The following is a 10743-nucleotide window of genomic DNA, read 5'->3' as shown; positions in this document are numbered from 1 at the left end:
AGTGTAGACACCATGACATCAGAAACTTGCCATGGTTTGGCTTCTTTTGCCAAGACAGAATTCATTTCTTTACAAACTTGGGGTTAGAGCATTATTTCTGACATCAGCCACACTCAGTCCATACCCCAGGGGAGGGAGGCTCTTCCTAGGACACGCTGGACCCTAGAGATAGTTCATATCCCCAATACCTGTTGTCCCCACTGAGAAGCCCCTTCTGTGCTCCACATCCCCAGGTGCCCATTGGCCATCTCTATCTCCTGGGGGCAGTCATTGCGCCTTGGACTCAATATGTCCCAATCTGACATGACCTTCTGACCCCAGCCCCAACTCTTATCTCCCCAGTGCCTTATCTTGAGAAAGCCACATCTCCCCCCACAGGTGCTTAGTCCAGAAAGCTAGGAATCATCCTTGGTATGCCCCACCCCATCTGTAAATCCTGTTGGTTCTACTGCCGAAATCTTCCTTCAGTACCTTCTTTCTTGTCTAGCCTGACTGCTGTTGCCTTAGGCCTGGCCTCAACCCTTGTCACAGCCTTCTGACTCTTTGCTTCTTTGCCTCCAAACCCACAGCCCTACCTCGTCTCTACCTTCCACACTGCAAGAGTGAGTTCAGTAAGTCTATACCAGGGTCTGTCACTCCTGCATCCAAAACCCATGGAATGGGCAGATGCCCTCACCTTAGAAATAAACTTTTTCACAGCAGGGACTTGTCTATTGTGTTTAGTCATTAATCTCAAAAGCCTAGCCCAATGATAAGCACATATGTATTTGGGAACTGAATGAACGAACAAATGAATGAATTTCCTGAACTTGCACTTTCCCAAATCTATATCTTGTTTTATTTTCACTTTTACCCACTTTATTTGTATCATAAACTTGTCATTTCCTTACATGTTTATTGTCTATCCCTCACAAGATAGTTACATCGACATGAATAAGGATATGGTGTGTTAAGTAATTATTGAATGGATATATGAATCATCTACATGACAAATTCCAAACTCTGCATTTGGGCATTCAAATCTCTTCTGGATTTCACCAGACCTATCTTTGCAGCCTCATCTCTTATGGAACCATCTCGTGTTGGAGCCTGGTGGGGTGTGGCCAGGTCTGGTCCTAGAAGTTTTGAGGCCACCATAGCACCTAAGGGCCAACCAACTATACACCCTGTCAGCCACAGTTGGGGTTCAACTCAAAGCACATGTATCCAGTCCAAGCACTTAATGTCACTCCCTTTAGGTAAGGCAGCCGTCACCCTGGAGGCTTCACCTCACAAGTGGTACTAAGGGCTCTTCTCATGCTCTTTCAACAGCAGGGACAGGACACTGGCAGGAAATCTAGAGACTAGGCCACCTCAACAGTAGCTGCCTCTTATGGCCACAGGCCAACATGGATGGAGGGGACACTTCCTGGCCTGGGGTCAAGCTGCGATAAAGGGCAAGCTCAGGTGAGATGCAAAAATGAAGAGCCTGTCCCTGCCCTAGGTCTGGGTCTAGAATCTTTCCTCAGTCAGAAGCTCCAAAAACTTGATTGCAGATGCAATCAAATAGTAGAAGGGCTGGCTCCCAAAGCCTGAGAGGCCTGTAGTGGTAACTCTTCCTCAAGGCTCTGCTGAAGAAGCCAGAGTGAACTCAAAGGGCTGAAAGCAAAGACTGAAATCCCAGTAGGAGTTCTGAAAGAAGCACTACATAACCCCCACCCCTACCTCCATTGTTCCTCATATGCAAAGAGCCATGGAGCTCCAAGTGGCACACTCCCCATGCTCTGAGGCTGGGATACACAGAAATGCCCTGGGCTAGGCAGACAGTGGAGGCAGGTGTAGGAGGTAAGACCCACAAGATTCTCCTTCTCTCCCACCAAACCCTGTCTGGCCAAGCAGCCCCTCAGCCCCTCTACTTCAAGCCTCCTCAAACCAGTTTCTTCCACTCTCCTAGAAGAGAACAAAGACTCAGCAGCCTTGCACCAAGCTTAAGATAGAACTCTGTGTCTACATACTCCTAGAGTCCCCAGGATTTCATTCAGCTGCTATGACAAGGGACAATGGTTCCCCACACAGCCACTTTCCCTCAGCTTCCTGGGAAGACCAATCACATGAAATACCATGTCAAGACAGGCTCTAGGACCTGTACACTTTCATGGGCTCCTGCCCCTACCACATGGAGACCACCAGCCCTGGCCACAAGATGGTGTCAGCCCTTGATCAGTGGCTGCCTCAACCCAATGCCTGTCCCTTTCCTTACCAATCAGATGGTTTCAGAGGCAGGCTGTCCCCTGGCCACAGTCAGCATCCATTGGTCCATCTGTGAAGCCTCCAATCAGAGATAAGACCTTGGGGAATCATCAGCACTTGATGCCAGCAGTTACCTCCTAGTGCTCCTAGTCCCAAGCCTGTGGGGTCCCTTAATCCCCACCCAGCTGGGAGCCCCCCAGTCAGAGAGCTTCTCCACGCTCCCTGACACCAACAGGAGAGGCTGGCAGTGGCCCAGAGGAGCTCATGCCCACAGCTGCAGCAAGCTCAAGACCCTGGCTCAGAGTGGCACCTCCCCACTGGAGAAGCTGCTGGGCCTGCTGGCTGGATGTGTGACCTTGTCACTGTGGGCCTTCTACACCTCAGGCTATAAGCAGGTAAGGGCTGAATGCTGTGCTGCCTGGTTGTGGGAGCTGCTTGTCTGCCCAGACCTAGGAGCCAGCCCCTCCCAAGCTCCCTGAGGAGCCCTCGCTTACATGGAGCATGCATCACTCAGGGCTTTGCGTCTGGGGACTCAAAGCTGCCAGCTCACTGCCCCCATGCAGCTGCCTCCTGGTCTTGGTCACAGTCCTGGCCAGACTACCTCAATAGATGGCAAACCAAGGAGAAACCTGGGAAACAAAAGAGATTCTTGGGGTGGGACAAGGTTGGAGAGGAACCCATTACTTCTTCTCCAGCTCTGTCTGAACTTGGACTCTAAGAGGGGCCATGGTTGGGGAAGTGAAAGAAGTCAAGGACCCTTGGGTGGCAAGTCATTAAGTCCTTTGCAAGAGACCGGGATTTCAGCCTGCTACCAGGTACAACAGAGCCCCCTCCATGCACCTCACATCTCTCTCTCTACATGCCCACCTTCCTCTTCCAGGCTTCCCCAGCTGCTGGGAAGCCAACCTGAGACAAAACTAGAATATTGAGTTTCAGCCTTTGCCAGGGCTGATAGGGGTTTAGGGACGAGTCCAGTGGGACAAACATGACCAGAGGCTTACAGTTTTCCTTACCTGTACACACAGCTGGGGAATTACCTCATCCCTGAGCTGGTTGCGTGGGGTGGCTTACGTGAGATCGTGTGCATAAGGCCCAGGACACAAACAAGTACGTGTATCTGCATGTGACAGTGACAGTTTGCAAGGATGCACACCAAGCTGAACATGGGAGTTAGTTCTATAGAGGGGCTTAACATTGTGAGATAAGGGGATTTGTTAGCTAAACCTATAATGTTTGTTTTTTTTCAGAAAGGTATCATCAAGCAGGACTTGTGTAATTATTTTTTAAATGTAATGTGCTGGCACATAGTAGGTGAACCAAAGAAAGTAGTGCTCAGAATTGACTTACTTTTATGCCAAAGTATTTTCCACAGGGGGCATGTCCTAAAGACTAGACTTGTATGACTAAGGCAAGGCCAGCCCTCCTTTCAGGAGGCAATCAGGCCAGAATTGCTCTCCAGGGACCCTGGTCAGAGGACATCCTACCAGACCTTTACTTCTACTAAATGCCAGGGATGCAGAAGGCAATGGAAGCAGTGCCTTCCTTCTAGCAGCTCCTGATCCAGTGTGGGCATCAGCTATGTACTCCTCTAATGCAAAGCCTGGGCAGCCCATAGGAAGTTTCATAGAGGAACGATAAACAGCACACTCCAGAAGAACCCCTTCCACCACATCCAAGTATAAATGAGTCTCTCTGCTCCTCCACTTGCCCAAGAAGTTCAAACCTTCTTGGGAGATGGGTTGGGCTAATGCTGGAGTGCTTGGGCAAGGCCAGAGCAGCTTGGCAGGGAAACAGCATCAAGGAAGCAGATGCTCCCAATGGATTATAGTCAGAAGGCCTAGTAGGAGGTGCCAAACCCTATAATAGGGCCCATAACAGAACTCTGCAGAAGGACCCACTGCCTGTCTCCCAGGCTGCCATGGAGAATAGCATAGGGAAGCTTTGGCTCCAGTTCCGCTCTGGAGGGCTCCATAGATGGAGTGGGCAGGCAAGGCTGGTAGCCAAGTAGTCACACCGCAAGGCAAAGTATGGAGGCCAGCCAGGGCCCAGGCAAGTTCTCCACCTTAGCTTACCTAGCCCGAGAAGCATTTCTCCAGGGGGCTGCCACACTGTTTGTTTGCAACTTAGCTAAATTGCTCCCAAGAGTAAACCTTTGTTTCACAACATATTTTCAGCCAGACTTCTTTTGCAAACATGTCCGTGTCTGCTCACACACACATGCAGACCCATGTCCCAAAGGCTTGCCCTAGGCTACAGAACCCTTCTCTTCCTCTGAGCCTTTTGTCATGGCCAGCTGGAACAGAAGAAAGGGGTGGATTTCAAAGAGCCACTCAAGAACAGACCTCATGGCATCCTTAACTCCAGGCCTCTACACTCTGCTTGGCTGGTCTTCCATGCCTTCAAAGGCAGTGGGAACTTTGGCCTTGTCGCTGTTCCCCTTAATAAGTCCCTATACTTTGGGGCCTGGTCTGCCTGAGGTTGTGGGGAGGGAACGGGTGGCCTGCAAAGAAGTCCTCCAGCCTTACTCTTAGCCTTCAGATGATTATTGTGCTCTAGGGCCCATTTGGAGGAGGCACAGAGGCTTCAGCTTCTCCCCAGGCCTCTTGGATTTCCCAACTAGAAGCATTTGTCTCTAGAGCAGCAGCCCTCTCCCCATTTCACCGAGGGACTTCCTCTGGCACCCCATTACCCTCTCTACTTTGAGACCAAAGAGGGAAGCCCCCAACTGTTTCTTCATTAAGTGTTCTTGTATCCACTTTCAGCAGGGCCCAGGCCCCAATGGCCACATGTATGGTATCCCTCAGGGCTGACAGGAGGTTCCTAAGACTCAAGAGTAGAAGAATCCCCTCATTTTATGGGGACCACTGAGCACTAGAGATGGGTGGGGCAGGGGCAAAGTAGGCTCATGACTCAAGTCTCTCTCTTTTATTCCCTCCTTCTTTCCATCCCTCTACCACTATCTCTCATCCTTCTTCTCCTCTCTCTCTCTCTCTCTCTGCCCCCCACCCCCTTTTCTCTTACACACACATATAGTCATGTTTATTTTATGTCTAATGACTAACATACTCTCTTACTTTTGTAGATGGAGAAGCCTTGACAGATTTGGAGGATTGGGGAAAGTCCAGTTAGCCACCAAAGCCGATGAGTAGCTTCTGGGTCCCTGCCCCCCAAAACATATGTATTTATCCCTTGGTCCCAGGAAAGGGGGCAACAGCTCTTCCCAAGTCCTCCTGGAGCTGAGCACAACTGCCTTTATATTCACTCAGGCCATGTCCTACTGCCCTACCAGCAATCCACTTTGAGGTGAGCTTCATGGGGTCATGAACATGGGGGAGAGAGGTTCAAGATTCTTCCATGTGGCCTTGCATCCAGCCTCTAGAGTTGAGTTGGGGCCTTGTCCCCATCAAGTCTATATGAGACAGGCAGAACCCTAGCCTGGGACACAGGAGAACCCGTTCTAGCCCTAACCCTGTCTCAGTATTGTTGGATGACCCAGGACCATGTTCTCCCTCTGCAGGACTCAATTTCCTCCTGGGAAAATAGAAAAGTTTCTGGTCCCTTCCAGGAGATTTCCTCTGATTGAGTGCCTACAATGCCTGACCCATACAAGCTGCTGCAGAACTTCTTCCCCACAAGCACTCACTGGAATAAACCCAACAGGAAGAACTTTGTCAATCCCTGTCCCTAAGCAGGCTCTCTATCTGGGCAGGGAACCTTGGGGAGGAGGGGGAGGAAGGAACCAGGACTTCTTGGGTGTGGCATCATCCCAGTCCCTGCAACAGTGACTTTGTTCAGAGGTGCTGTCCTCACATGAATCCTGGATGTAAGAAGTTCAGACACCAGAGTTTGCTGCTATCAGTGAACTTTTATTGAGCATGTTCTCTATGCAGAGTCCCATACACAACATGGAGAAAACTGGGAAGACACAGACAGCCAAGTCCCTGCCACAAAGGATGGAACAGAAGGGACTCTTAGGGCAAAGAGGCAAGGTTTAGCTCTGAGATGGTCACCATGGAGCTGTGATGGACAAGCAGGAAGCACCTGCCACTGTGGGGGCCACATGCCACCCTCCTCACCTTCCAAAGTGGCTGCGCCTCAGCCCATTCAGACCTCTACCTCCCAGCAGCCAGGGCCTCCCCAGGCCAAGGGTGTAACCAGAGTTGGAAAATGGCCCTGATGCTGCTAAGAGCTGCTGGGAGATGGAAGGAGGATGCGCAAGGGTGGCCCAGGGAGAAAAGGGAAGAAAAGGAAGGAGAAGAAGTCTCAGGAAGCAGGAAGCATCACTGGCGCATCCACAGCCACAGGTTGACGACACAGGCTGACATCAGCATGGTGAAGAACAGAGTTTCCCTGTGGCGCCAGGTGGCACCCTGTTCCTCCAGGGCTCGCAGCCGGCAGGTGATCACGTGCAGCTGCAGAGACCAGGAGGCTAATGAATGACAAGTCAATGGCTCCTGGAGAAGCCCTTGGCTCACTACTAGGGAAAGTATGAACTTAGTACAGAAAGGGGATTTGATGTCCTTTGGTAGGCCAAAGTGCCTCTGGGTGAGAAGCAGACAGAACAACTGAAACCAGGGGGCTGGGTTGGGCCCATGGGACAGATGTCCAGGCTGTTTGTGTTCATAGGACCAGCCACTTTGCCCACTCATTGGGTGTTCACCCAGTTGTCTAGAAGAAGCCAGCCTATCCCAACTGTGCTGGGGGAGGTGAGGAAGGGCATTTCATTCTTGGGGCAGGCTGGCATGAGGGCATCAGCAGCACCAGACTGAGGACTCCAAGATGGGTGACAGGGGCCGGAGACAGCCACCAAGGTAGATGCCCCTCTGGGTCCAGGGCTGCTGTGTTCTCTTCTTGAGAAGACAACTCTTTTCCCAGACCTCTTATCACCATTCTCTCTGCACAGACTTATAGCCTTTTCTGTTGCCTCTTGGTCCTCCTTTTGGCTTCCACTATTCCCTTCCACATATCAGGAAGAGAGGCAGGGCTGAAGCTGCCATGAAGGTGGGTCACTAGAGGCCTGAGGCCTGGGAGGAAAGGAAGGGGAACGTGACCTCAACTCTGCTGCTAGAGGCTAAGATGACTTCAAAGAGGGTGGTCTCATTGCTGTCAAGCCCCACCTGCCCCAAGATACCATGAGCATAGGAGATGCTCACCTGCCTTCTCATAACTTCCATCTCTAGTTCATTTAGCTCTTCCAGGCCAATCTCTGCCACCATATCTGCCTCTGGGTTGCTGGGAAACAAGAAAAGATAGAGGGTCAGAGCTACTGGTGGTCCCAGGCCAGGCCTGGCAGGGAGCACAGGAAGGCCATGAGGGCAAGCAGGTAAAGGCACGGCCTCTTGTAGACAATGACTCAGTCATCCTTGAGTCTTTCCCTTCACTGGTAAGAAGGTCCTGGGGCCTCAGGGCTGGGAACCAGCCCAGCCCAGCCTCAGGTTGCTCGGAGTCCCTGAATGGGCAAGAGGCCAGGAGGATCAGGGGCTATGGTAAGGAGGCAACAGAGCCTCAACATTCTAAGCATGGCCAGCTGCTCACAATACCCTCCTGGTCAGTCTACTTGCCAGTCCATCTGGCCCACTGTGGTTCCTGGCCAAAGAGCACCAGCTTTCTTTCTGCAGGGTCCCTGGGATCTTTCTTACCGCTCATAATGGAATCTCCTGCTTTGGAAGCCACCAGGATACTCCCAGGGGTTGGCATCACCATGGTCTGGTTCTTTCAACACTCTGGGTATTGACACCTGGGGCCCCTAAAGAAAAGGAATGGTCAGCAAAAGTAGACTACTCAGCCCCAGCTGAGCAGCTGCCCCACACTGCCCGGGACCAATAGTGTACCCATCAGGAGTCACGTGCTACCTGTTCTCTTAAATCACAGGCTGGCAGCTTCAGACCACTAGAGGAGCCTGGGAATCCCACAAGTTGGCTATCTGTCACCACTCCAACCTACCACGCTCCTCAGTAGTTTCTGACCATCCAGGCTGTGGGGAAGGAAGAATAGTGACAGGGATCCCCATCCTCTGCCAGCACTGTCACATACAGACATCAGATGAGTCCAAGATGAGAATGGAAAACCTCAATTTTAGAGCCAAGGAAATTGAGGCCTGTCAAGTGACTGCACTTCTTCCTAACGACACACAGTAAGTGTCTGAGCTCAAGATAGAACCCTAGCCACTGGGAAACAATAGCCTCTTTCTGTGTGTGCATGACCATTCCAGGGGCTTTCATTTTTATCCATCTGCTAACGACTCCCTGGAGTGGATGTCTCTGGCCAAGAGTTCTTCACTTAGTAGCAATGTGCCTCAGTGGTCCTGTTAGGAAATGGCAAGTTAGGAGGCATGGAATATGAAACACTCAGCTCCTGGCCGAATTAACTAATGCCTGTAGCCTAGCTGCTGGAATTCTCACAGAGGCTGCAAAGCCTCCTGCTTGCTCATTACAAAAGATGAGCTAGCAAGAAAAAAAAATGCTAGCAGTCGTGTGAGAGGCAACAGGTGGTGAGAGAGCTCAGCAAGGCTGCAGCATTCAGAAGGTGTTGAGAGCAAACCAAGGGAAGTGGGCCTATGGCTCAGAAGCAAATGGGGAGCAGTAGATCACTGAATTCCCCTTCTGCCAGTGGCCAGAGAGGACCCAGATGCGGAGGCTGCAGGGACACTGGGGTGGTCTCAAGGACCCATCAGGGGATGGAAGGGACAGGGGCCTTGGCTGAAGGTCTGTAAATGGAACAGCCATCCAGCCCTCTCACCCAACCTGGCTGTCAGCCAGGCAGTTCCCCCCAAGCCCAAACTTGAGCTAAATGGATGGGGGAGAGGGGTGGTTGTGCCACAAAACAGAGCCCTCTCCATTCTGGCATTTACCGGTGCCCTTTGTACAGTCCATGTTGCTAAAGTAGAACTTAATGTCTCTCCGTTCTCACCAACACACAGAGTTCTGGGTTGGCTGTATTTGCCTCACTCTTTCTTTTTATGGTTTTATTTGCCTCACTCTTAATGAGAAATAGACAACCAAGTCTTGCCTATCACCTGAGAAATATCTGCAGCCCTCCTATGTTCTTAAGAACAACAGTAAACTGCATGTGGCCTCCATACTCCATTTTTTATAATAATGCAAAATTTGTCGTTCTCAGAAGTGCACACAGATATTGGCATGTCTTTTTCTGTGTGAACTGTACTTGACAGCAATACTACTATTTGATTTTCCTCTTCATCTTCTTCTTGAGATACCTCAAAAATAGCATAAAAGTGACAGTATTGTCAAGAAAATCCCAAGACTATAAAAGGGAATTTGATTGAGAGTTTCTCCTAGAATAATTTCCACACCATCCCCTTGATTTTCCTACAGATTGGGATCAGAAGGACAAAAAGTTTTTTTGAGAGATTTGTAGGTACATAAGGATGAGAAACTGGTGGCTGGGATTTGTTTGTTTGAGATAACATAGTTTGTTTTTAACACATAAATATACAGGAATTAATGTGACAACATCTGCAAGTCGATGATAGCCTATTGTGGGTTGCTCATCATAAGGCCTAACTGTTCAAAAACAGTTGTCTTGTTGCTTTTTTGTTTTTAATTATGGAAACTCCCCATTTAGAATTACATGCATTGTAAAATATAACATTTTATATCAATTTGATAGAGATTAAGAAAATCTGTGAATTTCAACAAGTCATAGCTTCCCTCTACTATTGCAAAACGTGTTATTTTTATTTTCATGTAATTTTCAAGGCACACTACTTTTCACCCCCAAAACAGAAGAACAGTATTATTAACTTTTTTATCTTTTCATGTTGTGGTTCTCTCAGAAGTGAGCACAGTTCCATTCATTTTTGTTTGTTTTGCTCAAAAGTAAATAATAAATAGAATTGATAAATCTTAATTCTAAATGTCTAATTTCTAAATTCAATATGTTTTTTTTAAAGTACTCCTGCGGTCCTAATAGGTAACTATAATTACTCCGGAGTTTATACCCCGCCTCAACTGCCCTCCCAAGCCCACCCCATTCTGCCTCAGTCTCAGGGGCATGGGTGGCTTGCTGGAGCCTGACCTGATGGAACAACTTGATGTGGCTTCTACCTTTGGACAAAAGAAGCCAGTTCAATATTTCTGGCTTATTTTCATTCCCAGGAGGTCTCTGGGAGCTCTTTTTCTCTTTATTCTTTGGCAGTGGAATCACTTGGGCATTTTATTTTAACTCATTCCCTAGAACAGGGAGGCCTCCCTCCTCTCCAATCTTGTTGCCTTACCCCCACTAACTTCTGCAACACTGTAACAACCATGGTGAGCTGGTTAACAGAATCCACTACAGAACTATCAGACTCAAGTGATTCCCTAGAATCATCAAGTCATCCTCCTCTCCAAAATAGCTGCCTTTTTCCGGTCCCCTTTACAACAATATGGCCACCATTTTTTTTTCTAGAACATTCCCTCACCCAGAGTGAATGTAGTTTAAAGGATTAGCTACAGAACAATGGGATTCAGGTGACTTCCAAGAATATTGAGTCTCCCTCCCTCTCTAACCTGG

The 10743-nt window shown here is 49.4% G+C and overlaps 1 protein-coding gene across 1 annotated transcript in view; it reads right to left on the bottom strand.

Annotated features, from left to right (window-relative positions):
- Window positions 1-6074: 6074 nt before the first annotated feature.
- Window positions 6075-10743, bottom strand: part of FATE1 (fetal and adult testis expressed 1) — a 23821-nt gene continuing 19152 nt past the window's right edge. The window contains exons 4-6 of the mRNA XM_019435778.2: window positions 7869-7975; window positions 7383-7461; window positions 6075-6641 (exon numbers count right to left, since the gene is read on the bottom strand). Coding sequence (XP_019291323.1) covers window positions 6510-6641; window positions 7383-7461; window positions 7869-7975 — 318 coding nt within the window. The 3' untranslated portion in view covers window positions 6075-6509. The remainder of the gene's footprint in view (window positions 6642-7382; window positions 7462-7868; window positions 7976-10743) is intronic.

This window comes from Panthera pardus, unplaced genomic scaffold (genome assembly GCF_024362965.1).
Source record: "Panthera pardus isolate Hobbes unplaced genomic scaffold, ASM2436296v1 HiC_scaffold_27, whole genome shotgun sequence".
Classification (NCBI taxonomy): Eukaryota; Metazoa; Chordata; class Mammalia; order Carnivora; family Felidae; genus Panthera; species Panthera pardus.
This window is presented reverse-complemented; position numbering and strand designations above follow the sequence as displayed.